Source organism: Cylas formicarius, unplaced genomic scaffold (genome assembly GCF_029955315.1).
Source record: "Cylas formicarius isolate icCylForm1 unplaced genomic scaffold, icCylForm1.1 PGA_scaffold_9__14_contigs__length_23061073, whole genome shotgun sequence".
NCBI lineage: Eukaryota > Metazoa > Arthropoda > Insecta > Coleoptera > Brentidae > Cylas > Cylas formicarius.
The window spans coordinates 17,007,598-17,026,077 of record NW_026844365.1 but is presented as its reverse complement, the minus strand read 5'-3'; the positions used below and the strand labels follow the sequence as shown (position 1 = coordinate 17,026,077).

Genomic DNA, 18,480 nt, shown 5'->3' with positions numbered 1-18,480 from the left:
TATGCATACCCACTTTCAACCATTATTTTAAAAATTAAATTAAAATCCTTGTATCTTTGCAACAAGGAGCGAAATAGAAAAATATTTTGACACAAAAATGGAATAACGGATTGATCCATTTTTTCAACTCACCCTGTATATTTTATTAAATATTAAGGAAAGTCTAGGCCTGTATAGTTTGTAAACATCAACTTATAATTCAATTATTTGGTAGTAGGCACTATGTTTTAATTGATTTTAGAGACTTGGGGTCATAAGAATCAAATTCTTGGGCGACTGCTACTACTGTGTCTCCGGATTGCCACCGAATCCGCCCCCGAATCCGGCAGAGGCGTGCGTCGATCTCGGCCTAAAAATGATTCGAATAATCGAGAGCGTGAGACAAGAACGAAATCTCAATATAAACATGCGGATCGGGATCCACACGGGCAAAATCATAAGCGGGATAATAGGGGCGGTGAAATACCAGTTCGACATTTGGTCGAAAGATGTCGACATAGCTAACAAAATGGAAAGCGAGGGCGTGGCCGGGTAAGTAAAGTAAGTCGTTTTTGCTGGGATCGGTGTTTCGAATTATATAGGCGCGTTTCAGCAAAGTGCACATTACGAAGCAGACCAAGGACTGTTTGCGAAAGCCCTACGTCATCGATGCCACCGACAAGGGTGGAACGGTGCCGCAGTTTAAGCAAAACAAAATCGAAACTTTCATCGTGTCCCCGGTAAGCCAAGTACCTTTTTTATCGACTACACGGATCTGGAAAATTTTATAAATATATTTTGGAAATAAGAGAATTAGGCTTTCTAAAAAAAAACTTTTGAATGATTTAGGTGAGCTTTGACATTAAAAAATATCTGCAAGTAAATACTAGTAAGGGGTGTTTTTTTTCGATGTATAGAAGTTTAAGTTGCAATAAAACAACGATGGATTATTCGATTGACATGAATTTTATATTCTATTTATCTTGGGGCATTACATTTTAAATATGATTTGTGGCATATGACCGCCACGGCTGGCGCGGATATGGTCCAATATGGACGTCTAATTTTCGATGACTTTTTCCAACATTTGTGGCCGTATATTGGCAATAACACGGCGAATGTTGTCTTCCAAATGGTCAAGCGTTTGTAGCTTATCCGCATTGGTATTGGTATTGGTATTGGTATTAAAGGGGGGCGCCCTCGCGGGCGTCCAAGCACTTAGGCCACCAGATGGGCCCGTTGTGCTCCCAGGCCGCTCTAGAGGGCGTCCAGAATGCCGCCCCTCCTGTAGAAGGTCAGCAACTCCTTTAGCCCAATACCGTGCACTGAGTCCGGATCGATCAGGGCCGTTCCGAAGACTCCCGATCTTGCCCATGTCAAGGCAGGGTACTCGGTGAGCAGATGATACGGGGTCTCCTCCCCTTCCATGCACCACCTACACTCCGGGTCGTCTCCAATGCCTAGCAAGCAGAGATGCCTCCTAAGCCTGCAATGTCCTGTGTAGGCCCCTGTTAGTGCTCTACACTCCATTCTGGTCAGTCTAAGCAGCTCCCTGGTCCGAGGAAGGGCGGGCCCATCCATCATAAGCCTCGCCTGCCTCATTCCCGGAGCAACTCTCCAGCCCCCCGCGGCCCGGTCTCTCGCCCAGGCTTCGAGAGTTCCCCGCCTCACACACGGGGCGATCCCCAAGCGGGGCTCTGGCCCTATATGCCTATGCGAGGAGCCCTCCCTGGCTAAGGCGTCCGCTGCCTCATTGCCCCGGACACCGGTGTGACCCGGGACCCAGACCAACGTAACCTTTCTCTCCTCAGCCACCCTCCTCAGTACCCCTTTGCACTCCTTTATCAACAAGGAGCGCGTACGCACTGACTTCAGCGCCATGAGTGCAGCCCTACTATCCGAGCAGAAGAAGACTCTCCTGCTTCCGTAGTTGAGCCGAAGCACCTCTCTGGCCGCCATCAATAAAGCGAAAATTTCCGCCTGAAACACAGTGCAGTACTGACCCAGAGGGACCGACAAGCTTGATCCCGTTGTCTCGCAGTACGCTCCAGCTCCGGCCAGATCTCCCATTGTGGACCCGTCCGTCTACCAGATAAGTCCATCCCAGGAGCCGACTCTGCCCTCTCTCCAATCTTCCCTTGATGGAAAGAGAAAGGTCAATTTATCAAAGAAGGTCATCTCGGGGATCATGACGTCACTCGGCATGCCCATGACCCCGCGATCCCCGCGACAGCCCTCTAAAATGTCGTACGGACCCCGATTGAAGGTTCCCTCCCTCCAGAGCCCGCAGCTCGCCAGCCTCACAGCTGTCCTGGCCGCCTCCATCTGCACCCGATCCGCCAGAGAGGGCAGCCCCACCAGAGCCTCCAGGGCCCTCGTGGGCGCCGTTCTCATGGCGCCCGTTATGCAGAGGCAAGCCAATCTCTGCAGTCTGTCAAGAACTAGCCTTGCTCCCGCTCTTTTGGTCCCCGGCCACCATGCCACTGTCCCATGCGTGAGCATAGGCACCACCATGGTACCGTAGATCAACTGCATGATCTTCGGCCCCAGGTCCCAAATGCCCCCTACCGCTCTAAGGCACGCCCACAGAGCTCCATAGGCCGCCCTGGTCCTTGATCTTATATGTTCCTGGAAGGTTAACTTAGAGTCCAACCATACGCCCAAGTACTTGACACTTCCGCTTGCAGAAAGAGGCACCCCATCCATCGAAATGTTGAGGTTGCACTCCATCTTCCTTTTCCTAGTGAAGATGACCATCTCCACCTTGCCAGGATTGACAGCCAACTTGCTGTCCAGGCACCATTGTGAGAATCTTGTAATATCCCCGTGAAGATGTTATTGCGGGAATACCACCTGCGGGTCACGATGCTAGCCTCAGCCCGAATCCGAGCCCGAGGTAGCACCTCCCTCCGCCTCCGCTTCCTGACTGGTGGACCCTGATGGGATTCCCCGGTCAACTTCCATATGAGGTACCTCCTCGGTTCTCGCTTCCTCGGAGGGCCCTCCGGAGGTCTCCTCCACAGAAGCCGTGGGCGCCGCCTCTCCGACAGCCCCGCCAACCTCCATCGACGAGCCCTCCTCGTGTGAGCCCCCCGCGGCCACCTCATCACCCTGCGGCCTCGGCGCCGCCAGGTTCACTTTTACCTGTGTCGCCAGGCAGAAGAGAAGTGAGCCCTTAGCCGTGATGGCGCTTGCCGATTTCTCGTCCACTTCCACCACCAACCTTGTGCCCCTTACATCCTCCGTCCTCTGCCAGACCCTCCAGGCACGGCAATCTAGGCCATTCTGAGCTGCCAGGCAGCGGACTAGTGCCTCATTCGAGACATCCGCCCCCAGGCCCGGAATCCATATCGCCGCCCTTCTCAGTCTCAATCCTCCCGGATCGACCTCCACCAGGTTTGCGAGCCCCCAGGGCCTGACGTTAATCAGCTCCCTGCGAACCCACTCCATGGTTTCTTCATCCATCATCTCGATCAGGATGTGGCTCCTCTACAGCCTAACCGAGCGTATCCGGGGAGGGGTGTATTGCCCCCCCCTGCATGATATACATGCTTATGCGGAGGTTAAGAGACCCTATGAACCGCAGCAGGTCCTCGGAAGACAGGTCAGTTTCCTGTCCTCTGAGGCCCACCACCAGTTCAGGCCCCCCCGCCGCCGCTTGTGCATAGGACCGAGCCCCCCTCTCAGAGCCCCCCCCCCGGGACGGCCCGCCTTTCCCGGGCCTAGCTTTCGCCGGGCCACGTGTCGGCCGCCGACCCCCGGCAGGTGCCCCAACCTGGGTGGTCTCTCCCATTTTTCTTTTCCGCTTCCTGCCATTTCCGGTGTGCCCCCTATGGAGCCCTCCGTTGACGGCGTGGCAGGATTCCTGGGCGCCGGAAGAGAGCCCGTCTGCGGTTCCGAAACCGTCACCGCGAGTCTCTTCTTCTTCGCCCTCCTTTTTTCCGCCCCACTCCTATGTCTGGGGCGGTATGTCATCGAGGTGGTGTTCCCGGTTTGTACCGAGCCCTCCACCCCGCTGGCGACCTGGTGATCCTTTTCGAATCGCCCTTGGAGGGGGCCTTCCTGAGGACGCCCCTGCTTGCTGGAGCCCCCCTGGGTCCCCTCCTCCTTCTTCATTACTTCGCATTTCATTTTTGGTTCCATAAAGGTCCCACGAGGAGCTAGGGAAACATAACGGTAAACCTCTGCAGAGCCCCGCATGCAGAGGTAAGGCTTCCTTCCCCGAGGTGCGCCCGGTGCCTCGGGGTTGGGATCGGTAGAGACTGATCTTCTATTCAGCCATGCATCCCCTAGGCCCGACCCCCCACCGTAGGATTTAGGATTTTTATTGAGGTTTACTCCTCTTGGTCCAAGTGGTGAAGCTCAGACCCCCGCGTCGCGTGCCCACTCGTCGAGCCGGCCCCGACGCCTGGTTTATCAACCGACTACAAGCCAGTTGGCACCGTTATACCCTGCTTATCCGCATAGACCAATGACTGTACATAGCCCCACAGACAGTAGTCTAGCGGTGTCAAATCACAAGATCTTGGAGGCCAATTCACAGGTCCAAAACGTGAAATTAGGCGGTCACCAAACGGGTCTTTCACTAAATCGATTGTGGCACGAGCTGTGTGACATGTTGCGCAGTTTTGTTGAAACCACATCTCCTGGACATCATGGTTATTCAATTCAGGAATGAAAGAGTTAGTAATCATAGCTCTATACCGATCACCATTGACTGTAACGTTCTGGCCATCATCGTTTTTGAAGTACGGACCAATGATTCCACCAGCCCATAAAGCGCACCAAACAGTCAGTTTTTCTGAATGTAACGACATACACTTGAGGATTAGCTTCGCTCCAAATGCGGCAGTTTTGTTTGTTGACGTAGCCATTCAACCAGAAGTGCGCTTCATTGCTAAACAAAATTCGCTTATGAAAATCGGGAACAACGGCAATCTCGTTTTGGGAACATTCGACGAATCTACGCCTTACTTGATGAATTCATGATCAATTGCTAAACCAAACTGAGAATAAATCCCTTGACAGCTGTTAAATCGGTTGCCATCTTACCATCTTATTATTTGTTTCTTTAATCAATTTTTAAATATCTCACAAAGGATAGGGAACCTTATACGCGTGGCCATGTTCTTTAATAGATTGTGTAATAATAAAAGATGTAAGGTTAAATGGTATAAAAGTTTTATGTTTATATGCATAATGTCCTGTAGCCACCAAAATTAAATTGGTAGAAGCGGACTAAGAAATTTTTTCGGCAAACAAAATTGATTTTATTTTTTTTTAACTTTTTCTTTTTCTCTAAATTAATATGAAAACATATAAAAACATATTTTTTAAACAGTGCTTAATAGCTTTATCACATCGTTGGAGAGAGTCACTTATTTATAACAATAACTAAATATACTTCCATTTGCTTAAAAAATAATAATAATTTCCTGGAAGCTTATTATATTTCATAGCTATCAGAAAGGGGTTATTAAGTCTTATATTTGTTCTTGTATATATTTCCTAACCATTATTTATAGATAGTTTGGTTAGTTACATTAAAATTTTGTGTTTTGTTGAATATTAATTAATTTAACGTGTTTAAACTCCAATATCATACTAAATATAAAAATGTTAAGTTCATCATACAATCTGTCAGTTTCAACATTCTCTTCCAAAATACTTGAGCACTGTTGAAATATTCAATAAATATTTCAAATGTGAACGGAGAAAGGCACTGTAGACTCTATGATTCGTTTTCGCACTAAGGCAATTTCTACCTAGGTACTTCATATGCTGAAACTTCCCTTTTTTGGTTACTCATTTTGAATCTTCTTATTTTTTGTTTTGTCGATATTTATTTTGAAGCTTTTATAATATAACCTTTCGTAGGTATTAAACTAAACAATGCATCATCAGCCAAGCATTGGGTTTTAAGCTCAGAATTTTTCAGATGTAGAACATAAAGTGAGTGCAGTAATGGCCCCTGGACAGAACCCTGAGGCACCCTAACATATAACCTATTTAACATATTGTCTCTTACCTGTTAAATATGACTTAAAAATACTATATTCTAAAATGTTTTCTCTAAAGCGAGTAACGATACACATGAAATACTAATTACAAATTTGTTTTAATTTTTTCTTTAAGTTTCCAATGTCGATAGTAGTAATTTCAAATTGGGACACCTCATCGAAAAAAAAAAACAAGTGAAAACTTCATTCTGAACCTTACAACTTTTGTAGAACTAATTCTTTAAAAAAAAATTAAGGCCACCTCTGATAATTTAATTTTGGTAGCCTCAGGGCATTATCACAGCTAAATACTACTTTTATCCCATTTATCAACGCTATTGTATGATATGGTGTTGCATGGTAGGTAAGAGGTATGCTGAAAACGGAAACGCAATTTGCTTTGAACATACTTAGACACTTGGATATTTGCATAGCATAGCATAGAATACCTTTTATTACATTTTTAGACTTACCGCTTTATTCTAATTATTTCTCCAAAATGGATCACTAGAACTTCAACTTAGCTGCCTTGTGAATTTACAAGAACGAAGGAAGGAAATTTTTTGATTGCCGTTTGCCTAACTTCCGTCAACTAGATTTATCGAGATAAATTTATGTGTAGATGGTGTATGGACAGAGTAATTTTAATTAAATCATTTTGGCATGACAGTTTTTATATAATTTTTGAGATTTAGAACACCCTGTGCATTATTTAAAACTCTTAAAAATCATTAAAACTTTGACCCCGCTTGTAATATGCAAGTTTCGATCTATTCTAATAGAATTTTTTCGACGGTTTGAAAAGTACGCCCCCACCTTTACGTATGTATAACGATTAGACAATAGTATTTCCAAAATGTACATATTTGACATTATAGGTACAATGCTAAATCGGGTATCCACTTTGTCTTGGTGTGCTTTTTTAGAGCGCTCTGTAAAATTGATTTCTTGGTGTCGCCTCAGTTCTTCTCTCAAACAATTACCTTAATGAAGATCCAAAAAATACCCTTCACCAGAACCACTTACACAAAGCCTTCATTAGCCACTGTAGTGCTTCCCAATGTTCAAAATGTCACCAAACAAATACCAACATTTCTGAAAAAACGTAACATCAAAACTAGATACTCTACTTTTTCTAAAGTCTTCCAACATATACTGTGCAGGTTTCAGAATTCATTTGAGAAACAGGTCAATAAATATCAACCACATTCAAAGAACACCACAGATCACATCAGATTTTATTCTAGAGTCTATGGAAATTATTTTTGAGTCAGTCTCGTTGATCATCCATTTGACATTAGGTCATCCGCAATAAACCCTCCTGTTCACTCAGCAAAACAGAGTCAATACCAAAGAGAGATCCGAACCCTACGAAAGTTTCTTTGAAAAATTATATAAAACATTGATGGTGCGGTAGGTCCTTATATAAAGAAAACCATAGAACATGCCTCTGGGAAGTATAAAATTATATATATGTTTATGCACCCCATCTCGAATGTCAAAATATCCCAAAAAATCTATGGTAAAGTTTGTCGGCCATCCGGTGGATGTTAAGCATCCAGACCAAAATTTCGCATTCAAAAACACATCTCAGTTTGTACACAAAGGGTCATTGGTCATCTAAAAAGTTTGTATAGCTGAAGGCAAGCCATTTTCTAACTGGAAATCTTAAGAAAAGGTTATGCGATTGAGAAAATTTAAGAATGCCTGAGGTTCATTTCCGGTATCCGCTATTTAAGACCCGCCAGCCACAAGGTGAAGGATGCGAGTTGTACCAACATGAAAACGCTGCGCTTGATCCAAAGCTACTGTATCTATTTCAAAAGCTCTAAAACAGCTCTCAATACCTCTCAGAAAAAATAGCTTTTAGGATAGATCTGGTATATTTGAAATATATTTTAGTTACAATTAGGCTACATTATTCCTTTAGAATGCGCCAATAAATTGTGAAATGTAAAAAATGTACTATACCTTTTTAACTGTTAGTTTTGTTGAGAGATAGGTTTAGGTCATTTTTTTCTATATATAGGTTGTACTTAACCCATATGATATTTTTGCTTAAACCATATGGCAATTTGTGACTCGTCTTGTTTTTGTTTTTGTAAGGATAAGTGTAGAAATCAGCAAACAGGTACATATGGGCGCTGCACTATTACTTGAATAAAGTATATTATTATTATTTTTATAAAACTTCTCGATTCCTCCTGCGTCGATTTTTTTTACTGGAACTAACTAACGTTTCGCCAATCTTCCTGTTGGCTTCTTCAGAGCTTGACTGAAACTGGCTCCCATCTTGGTGACAGGTAGGGACCTGCGTCGCGGTTAAGATTGTTGCTATGTTTATAGATTTCTATAGACTCGCGGATTTTTCGGTAGTAGAAGAATTGGTTACATGAGAGAATTTTAATTCTATCGAATAAAATGTTATGATTGTGTTCGGCAACTGCTGATGAGTTTATTTGTCTTAGTCTTAATGCTCTTTCATGTTCTTTGAGTCTAGTTGATATTTTTTGTCCGGTCTCTCTAATGTATTCTTTGCCACATATGCATGGAATGCTGTAAACACCTGGCACCTCAAATGGAATTTTGTCTTTGACGGATTGAAGATGTCGAAAGATTTTTGGTTGAAAATCTGGTTTTGACGTTATATCTCTTTAGAACTTTTCATATGTGGTCAATGATGTTTTGAATATAAGGAAGGACAACATTGGCAAGTGTGGGATTGCTTTCGGTTAGTGCTATTGGAAGGTTGTGGTGAAGTGTATTTTGTGATGGAACGCTTAATATCTTTAATGAGGAAATTATTAGAGAGAAGGGTAGAGGTATAGTGTTTTAATTCTGGATTCAATAACTCGGACTAAGTTAGTTTAAAGTTGACAACTGATGATTTTTGGGCCGGATGGTGATGTGACAATGCATTAAGGTCTGTGTGCGTAGGTTTTCTGTAAACACAATGGGAGGTTATTATTAGTTTCTATTGCAATGGCAAAACGTATCTTAGGGTGTATTAAGAAAATCTACTAGGGATTCCTGACAATGAGGTTAAATAACAAAACTTCTAAATAACGTCAAAACCAGACTTACCACTTGTACAAAAATCTCTCAACATATTCGATCCGTCAAAGACAAAATTCCATTTGAGATGCCAGGAGTTCACGGCATTCCATGTATATGCGCCAAAGAATACGTTTTAGAGACTGAGCGAAAAATATCAACTAGGCTCAAAGAACATGAAAGAGCCTTAAGACTACGATATATAAACTTATCAGCAGTTGCCGAACGTAATCACGAAAGCTGACATAAAATTTTATTCGATGAATCTAAAATTCTTGCATGTAATCAATTCTTCTACCAACTAAAAATCCGACAGTCTATAGAAATCTATAAGCAACCTAACAATCTTAACCGCGACTCAGGTCTCTACCTGTCATCAATATGTGTTTATGCCCCTCATTTAGCTCCGCTTCCCCTCAAACCATATAAAAGCAGGTACAGAGTAAAATGCGAGCCAGTTTCACTCAAGCTCTGAAGAAGCCAACAGTATGATTGGCGAAACGTTAGAAGTTTTAGAAAAAGCATTACAGTAGCCTGTGGAAGTTTCTTTGAAAAATTATATTATTATTATTATTATTAATATTGTTAGCCACCAGTACCCACGAAATGGACTCCACGAGAGAGCTTAAATTCGATAGAAGAGGAGAAATCGACACCTCCGAATCCGAGGCCGTCACTTTTTAAGAAAAACGGCACTTTGCCCACGCCGCATCTAACGTACTCCTCTAGCCACGCGGATCTTAACGCCATCCCCGAGGAAGCCAATCACAGTCTCACAATCATAGAAAGTACGGTACTATATTTAGCTCGTGTATCGTTGATAAACCAGGCGTGTTTCAGGCAGTAATTTGGATCAGGACATAGCTAGACGTTCGACTGCCGAAGTCACGGACAGAAGAAGAGACACCGCGTACTTAAGAAGATTAAGTCAGAGGTACAGGGTTCCGGAAGAAAGACGTATCACTGCCGATATGAAGAGGAGAACGGCTTTCATGAACAACAACATCAAGCGGTACAACGAACGATCATCGGCGGTGAACAGGGAAATGGAGGAGATCATCAACAATACCTCGTTTTCGAAGAAAGAGTAAGCATTTCTAATGCGTGGCTAATCTTTTTCGTAACCGCTTTCGTTCCAGACAGTACACGAAAATTAAAGAGATCAGCAGCTTTCTCGTGTTTTACGATTTGAAGGAGGAGGTCGAGTATATTCAGATGAGAGATCCGTTGTTCAAGTACTACATTTTCACCCAGGTGGCGTTAATACTTTGCGTGTACTTGATACAGAATCTCACGCTGCCAGAGTAAGTATTTTTTGATTAGGGATGTGGGAGTTTGATGGTCACGCGAAAACCCTAAATTCCTTTTTCGGAAAAGATTCCTCAGATTGTCTTTGAAATATCCCAAAATTCTCTTAATTTTTTTTCTGATATTTTGCAAAAATGTACCCAAAAATTAACGGTCTTAGGTAAAGTATAGTGTGCAATACCTTTGGTAAACTTTTCAAGTCACTCGCTCCGCTCGTGCCAAATGAACTCGTTACTGTTTTTGTTGTCCCTTCTGTAAAATACCTAATTATACACCGTTCTAGCGGGCGGAAAGTGTGATTTTACAACGTCAGTTTCGCTTCTCACAGATCCGAGTTTTAGAGCAATCGGATGTTTTCGGAGATTTTACGGCACGACTTGAATTTTGTAGTTTGTCAATTCTGATGGTCAAGTCAGTGAATCTGTTCGTGTTGTTTTGCAAAAACGTGCCCAAAAACTAACGGTCGTATAAAAAGTAAAGTATGCAACACGTTTGGCAAACTTTTTAAGCCACTGGTTTATTAATAATATATATACTATTAACACACTTGTACAATAAACTATTTGCTGCAATCTTTGATGTATTTCATATCTTAGTTTTTGAATAATACCAGACTCATACAAGCTGAAGGCGAAAATAAAATGGTAACTTGAAGTTTATTTGCGTATTATTGAGAAAAAGAAACACTAGATGACATTAATATATTATGCAACAAGCGCGGTAAACGGCATTTGACTCGTAAGTTTATTTGGCACGAGCGGAGCGCAGCGAAGTGAGCGTTTAATAAAGCAGTGAGATAAAGAGTTTACCAAACGATCTGCATGCTGTACTTTTTCTACTACCGTCACGAAAAATCACAATTTAACAAATTAAAAATAATAACAGATTATGGGATTACTAAATTTCGTAGCATTCAAACAACATATTTAGTTGCCATTAAACCTGCTCGTTTATTGTTCCGATTGGTTCTGCTATTGTTGTCTCCTTTCAGTTATGTGCGTTAGACAGAGAGAAATATAAAATATATATAAAAAATATAAAAGCTGTAAAAATCACTAAAGTTCACGCGAAAGGTATATAAAATTTCTGTGGGAAACTTAAATTATGAATGTCACTTTATTTACCGACTAGTCTACTAGATTTTAATTCTAGCTTATGGCACGTGCTAAATTGTCTGATATATTGCATAACCTTTTTCTGAGGGCATTCAATGACATGACCGCCAGAATTGACAAACGTCAAAATTCAAATTGTGCGTTAAACATCTCCGAAAGCATCCGTTGCTCCCAAACCTGTGCGGTAAAATCCTGGAAACGTTCGAAATGGCTCGGATCCATGGGAAACTAAACTATAGGAAATTTAAATCGGAAAAATTTAAATTAAAATAGGTATTTTACAGACGTGAATAAAAAAAATTATTTAACAACAACAATTATTCTAATAGCGTACATTTTCACCTATCGCTCGATATTGTGAGTGATTGTACAGAGCGACGACGTAGAGCTTTTAAGTTTATTCCAAAAATACTCAATAGGGTTGAGATCCGTTTCTCACTATTCTGTCGTTGTCGGATATTGCTGGGCTTCGTGAATGAATGTCTGCTTTTGCCAATCTTCTAGTACAGTTGCTTGTTTGTGAACCAAATTGTCCCCTTCATTTTTCCCACAGAGTGTTTGGAAACTATAACAAAAATCAACATTTTCATTTACCCTTTATGATACTGCCCAAAACGAAGAAAATTAGTTACTAAATTAATTTAAAAGAACCAAAATAATTAAATTGATGCTAGCTGTTAATAAAAAAGGTGTGAACCATAAAGCTTTTCCAAATTTATAGGGTTTCGGGGTTATTTTTTTCAGATAGTGAGTTTTGTTGAGTGGTTGAAAGATCGCCTTTCTTAACCGGAGGATTGCTCCCAGTTGGCGATAAAAAAATCACACGGCTGACTTATTTGCGCTATACTCCAACTGGAAAAAAACACTAATAATTTAACTGTAATTTGAACTACTTCACAAGAAAAAGTGTGACCAGCAACAAAAAAAAATACAAATATTCAATAGCAAACCCTGCAGATGATATACCAATGCATAATTAACTTATGAGGCATTGACTGTCTATGCCTCATAAGTTAATAATTTCTAATAATACAGTTTTTGTAGGTAATGTTTAGCTTACTGTATTTCTTACAACAGAGGGAGTAATTGGAACGTAAAAGATCATTTTTGATTCATCTTGGAATATTTCCTTTGGGCTACCGAAATTTATTACCCTTGTGCACTACAACAATAGAGCGATTTAATCCAGGGTAATTTTATTTGCAGCAACCAAAAGCTTATTGAAATTGGATTCTTGATAATTTTTAGGATAATATTTGATCGATTTGGAATTTGAAGTCTTTTTGTAAATAACAAATATGATCTTAAATTGTACTTTCTTGATCCTGTATTTTCCTTATTCTATTATTACATAAAGTAGCCACGACATTCAGTTAAATTTAATTGTTTAATTGTTGGTCTTCAAAAATAAATAGCCTATAATGATAAATAGCAAATATAATTGATTTGTGGAGTTTAATAGTTTTTGATCATAATGATAAACACAAGTAAAAAATAAGCTGATATTTTCATCCCTAAAAGAGCACAGATATTTTGATCTTGATTAACCTTGTTGTGAACACAGTTCATAGAAATCTTTCAAAGTAATTTAAAAAATATGCTTAAAAAAATATTGTTAAAAAAAGTTATTCCCTAGGGTTATCAGATGATAGTACAGGCAATAAAGGTTTAAATGTTTTCTTTGATTGTAAACCGCTAATTGTGCACCTTGCAGCACTTATACATAGGATGTGCTTCAAGCTGCTGAAAGTTTCTTTAGTACGCTCTGTAATTGACTTTAATTACGTGGTATGATGCCCATGCTATACCGGTCATATAAATAAAATTGAAGCTGTTCAAATTGCGTTTTCAAGATCTTTAGCTTCGAAGGCGGAAATCAACATCAGCAATGGTTATGGTTTTGATTACAATTAGGTACATTAATTCATTCAAAATTTAACTCTTAACCAACAACAAACCCAACAACTCAATACTTCTCACTACTACATAGTGTACTCGCTGCTTAATAGAATGCTTGTATATAATTAATTAAAGCTTGATCCTTTTGCTTATTTATGTCAAATGTGAGAAAAAAAGTTAGTGTACTGTTAGATTAACATAGTTTTGTTAACAGTTACATCGTACTTGTCTATTTGAATATATTTACTTGTAAATTGGCAAATCCGTTAAATTAAGCAATTTTCACGTATTGATTCACTGATGGAAAAAGGTGATGACACTATATTCCGGGATATCATCCGTTCGCTTGTTGAACTCCGACTGGAATCCTGCAGACATCACTTGGCATCTTCAATGCTCGCGCTCCGAAAACACTTTGAACACATTGCACACAAGCATTCAGTATATATATATATATATATATATATATATATATATATATATATATATATATATATATATATATATATGATGACACTATACTCCGGGATATCATCCGTTCGCTCGTTGAACTCCGACTGGAATCCTGCATCCGACTGGAATTCTGCAAATCCTGCATCCGACTGGAATCCTGCAGACGTTTCGCCAAAATCTCACTTGGCATCTTCAATGCTCGCGCTCCGAAAACACTTCGAACACTCAGTGTTCGAAGTGTTTTCGGAGCGCGAGCATTGAAGATGCCAAGTGAGATTTTGGCGAAACGTCTGCAGGATTCCAGTCGGATGCAGGATTTGCAGAATTCCAGTCGGATGCAGGATTCCAGTCGGAGTTCAACGAGCGAACGGATGATATCCCGGAGTATAGTGTCATCACATTTTTCCATCCGTGAATCAATACGTGAGAATATATATATATATATATATATATATATATATATATATATATATATATATATATTTATTTATTTATTTATTTATTTATTTATTTATTCTATATATATATTTTTATTTTACTTGCTTCCACAAATGCTACACATCGATATCCCGTTTAACTGAGAATCTGAGAATATTTGTCTTTCAGGTGGGATTGGTGGAGATACGAAATAATCGCGTCGGAAACAATACTTGTATTAATTCTGCTGCCCTGCACGTGGACCTACTACATCTACCTGAAGTTTTTCTCCGATTCCGAGATTCCGTCCAATCGAGTCTTGAGATTTTTCTTCAATTCGTCGAAATTTATAACGAACAATTTCTTATCGAGGCTGACCATTTATACGGCCGTGTTTGTGATGTTTCTTTTCTGTGTCGGTTTGGAAATGGTGAGTACCACTAGCTTTCAAAATTAAATCGGAAAGTTGGAATTGAATCACGATTATGACGTTATTTTCTTTAAAATTAAAAAAATCTCAGCTGGCGAAAGATTAACATTTCTTTTCGCCCTTAAAAATGAAAAATTTATTTAAGGTAATAAAAAATAAAGCAACACTAAAACGTTGTAATCATTTTTCCTATTTAAAATTGGATCATTGCGCTTTTTGCATCTGTAGTAATGTAGTTAGTTAGAATGTGGGAAGCTATCGAGCCCCCGCTACTTCCAAAACATATTGGTGTGCATTTATCATCCCAAGGACTACAAAGTATGATATACGATATGTCATAATAAGTTGAAACCGTATGGGAAACATTTTTATTATTAATTCGATTACTAAATTTAGTCATTTTCCGACTGTTTCAACTGTTACGAAAATAATGAATACCTTCAATAATACTAGAGGTAATAAAAATGGATTTGATGTACAAAGTCGGAAAATTGTTGCCGAAGATAATACGCAGTTTGAAGGAATCCAAAAATATCATTGCGCAAAAGTAAATCGTTGATGCAAAAAAATGTATGCAAATATACATTGGCAAGAATTTTAAAACATTTAAACCAAAGATAATTCACCAGTCAAAGAAAGAGACCATAACGAATATTCCTTTAAGATAATGTGTGATGGGCCATTTCTAAAAACGGATTAATAGGACCTCCATACAAAAACAACAATGTATTTGATACCAACAAAACGGTCCCTCATGTCAAAGTATATACATTCATATATGTTCAATGAAAATGTTATCCACAGATATTCTGATCCACTAGATCCACTAAAGTTTACCAGGAGAGGTCGTTTAAAGATTTTTACTCTTTAGAACCTAGAGAAAGAATAATAAATAAATTAGTGGTATAAATGAGAATTAAGTTTCCATTTATTTCTAGAATTAATATTATGTTAGCAATATGCAAAATAAATGGAAATGAACTCAATTGCGAAATTGTTAAAATACATTAAGAAACGAGAACAACCACAAGAGATAACGTTTTTGCTCTATTGTTTTGAAATATGAAAAATCTGGCACTACTTTCAAAATATCACGAGATTTTCAAAATTTAGATTATAATAAATTTAAATCAGACCTAATGTCTATTCCATGGAATAACATTTATGTTATAAACAATTCCGAGGCAAAGTGGAATTTATTAGTACCACTATAAATGTTCTGTTTAGATATTCACTCAGCACTCAAAATCTATACCAGAAGATATCAAAACGGTACTCACCATGGCGTACGGCCACGATTATTAACATTGTTGAAATAAGGCATTGTCTAAATTTAAAAAGAATAAAAGCGTAAATGACTTGCTATTAAAATACAAAGTGTATTTCAATAGCTTTTTTTATCATAATACCAATCAAAATACTATATAACCAGGCATGACGGTTATAGTACTATTGAGACGAGAAATAGAGATTTAAAGTCTGTTCATAGATATAAGAAAGTGATACGAATTAAGGAAAGACCCGGGCAAGCTGTAAGAATGAAATATGGCCGAACAGGTCCGCACTTTGCTTAGAATTTAATTATTTGGGGTTTTGTTAGGAAAGATACTAAACAATATTTATTTATTTATGTATATATTTAGGTTTAAATCTAAAATAAAATTCCAAATTATTTTTATTACCTGCTTAAATTAATTATAATTATTCACATAATATATCAGTATCACTATCGCTATCATCGCCTGTGCCAAACATATTCAATGGGATTAAATATACAGTGGTAAGGCCTTAAAACTGTATGCCCTAAATTTTTTGCATAATTATCACAGACGTATTCCTTTTGTAGGTTCAAGCTTTGTAGAACCTCATTTAATTGCTTTTTGGAATAATCTTCGTGAAAATAAATGTCGTTATTATACATACGTTTGTGTCACATGAGGAAGGGGTTTTAGTCAACTGTTTACTGTGATAACTTGCATTCTCCATTACAATGACGCTATTAGAAGGAATGTTTGGAACTAGTTTGTTTTTCAACCAACTTTCAATTAAATCAGCGGTGGTGTCTTCATGGTAATCAGGTCAACCCAACCCTCTTGCGAGGTATCATAAGTGTCGAACTAGGTTTCATCCAAGTAAATAATTGGCCTTTGTTGTTCTCTGTAAATCCTTTTTTTTTCTAGATATTCCAGTGTCGCCATTTCCGAATTCTAAAAGATTCCATTAAAACTTACCTTTTGTCAATTTTTTTAAATCTAAAACCCATGTGTTGAATACACTTCCATAAGGTAGTTTTGCGACATTTAACACCGGTTTGATCTTTTTCAAGCCTTCTAATTAAGATATCTAATGTAGGCACGCTTTGTTCCTCGTATAACTGGTAAATTTTACCCCGTATTATATCTTGATCACTTTCATCTACATTCGAGAAAATGTCAGCATCGCTTCTTTTTATCCTCGCTGAAATGGGATTATTCACGATTTTCCATACAGTCAACGTTGGAATTTTCGTCAATGTGGCCGTTCCTTCTAAAGATGCTTGCTGGCCCCACGTTCAATGAGAGTCAAATAAACACTGTTTATAACTTCCTTAGTCCCAATAGAATAGTGTTTTCTACATTTGGGCGGGAGCATCTCCTGAGATACACTAGACTCGCACATATTTTGCATAATTCGCAGACGATTCAACACACGCTGTATTACACACGAAATAAGAATGAATACTAATAAACTTAAACTAAGTATTATACCAAACAAAGAATATTAAACACAGGTAGGTATAATCCCATTCAAAAGCAATTGGTCAATTTCTTATATCTAGGAACAGACCATACCTATAAACATATGTAATGTTAAGCATATAATTATACTAATTGAGAAAATAGTAATGTTTCTTTTAATCTTGTACATGAAACTCATGTATTTCGGATAATTAAAAATATTAGGAGTAAGAAGTAGATTGCGTTGGTATTAATATTTCTACGATCAATTTATGTATTCCCCATATTTTGCCTCACATTACCCACGTTATAAACAATTGCTTAAAATATTTCAAATATTCCATTTTCCTGGATCGGCGTATATATTAGTGTAATTGCAAATCCAACAACCTTTCACCCTAGTATTTTAACCATTTCTTCAAAAATCTATATACTAGCAGATGCAGTTTCACTTAAAACCGTTACTCAATTAGGTTATAAAGCCGGACATACTACAGCTACTATACTACTATATTTAGGGCTGCAGATTAGAGCAAGCTGACACTACTAACCCTTTTAGACTAGATGTTCATTCTGTGCGGATTAATAATAAAACATAAGTTTTGTGATTCGGTGAGAAACTTAGGAATGATAAAGGACAAACATTTGAGGTTTTCAAAATGCGTATTAAATTAAAATGTGAATTTTTAACAAGAAACATAAAACGGATCTCTCGTTTCCTTCAAAATTACTATCTAACGTTGATTTTTGGGATTCGAACGTTTACTTCACACACTTCAAAGAGTTAATTGGGTAAATATGAGAAATACATTGCTTCATTCTGCAGTTCTGTGTGCAAAAATACTTAGTAGAAAACCTCCTCCATAAATAAGCTCTCGCTGTGACGGCATAATATTAATATACGATTTTCATATAATGTTGTTTCATGTTTAAATAATTTACAACCTCAAACGTTTTAAAACTAAAATTTTTGAAAAACTACTTAGTGAACAAATGAAAGAAATTTGCAGGTAACTGATTTTCGCTGAAACTCTAACTAAACTAACCAAAACTAAAGTAATCATTTTTGTTTGATGTAAGTTTCAAATTACAGAATGTAAATTTATGTA

At 38.8% G+C, this 18,480-nt stretch overlaps 1 protein-coding gene across 3 annotated transcripts in view; it reads left to right on the top strand.

Annotated features, from left to right (window-relative positions):
* The window catches only part of LOC132707161 (adenylate cyclase type 2-like), a 59,092-nt gene that overhangs the window by 32,298 nt on the left and 8,314 nt on the right, over positions 1-18,480 (top strand). For all 3 annotated transcript variants that reach the window (XM_060678883.1, XM_060678884.1, XM_060678885.1), the window contains 6 exons: positions 242-531; positions 593-719; positions 9,622-9,820; positions 9,873-10,119; positions 10,172-10,336; positions 14,414-14,654. In XM_060678883.1, coding sequence (XP_060534866.1) covers positions 242-531; positions 593-719; positions 9,622-9,820; positions 9,873-10,119; positions 10,172-10,336; positions 14,414-14,654 — 1,269 coding nt within the window. The remainder of the gene's footprint in view (positions 1-241; positions 532-592; positions 720-9,621; positions 9,821-9,872; positions 10,120-10,171; positions 10,337-14,413; positions 14,655-18,480) is intronic.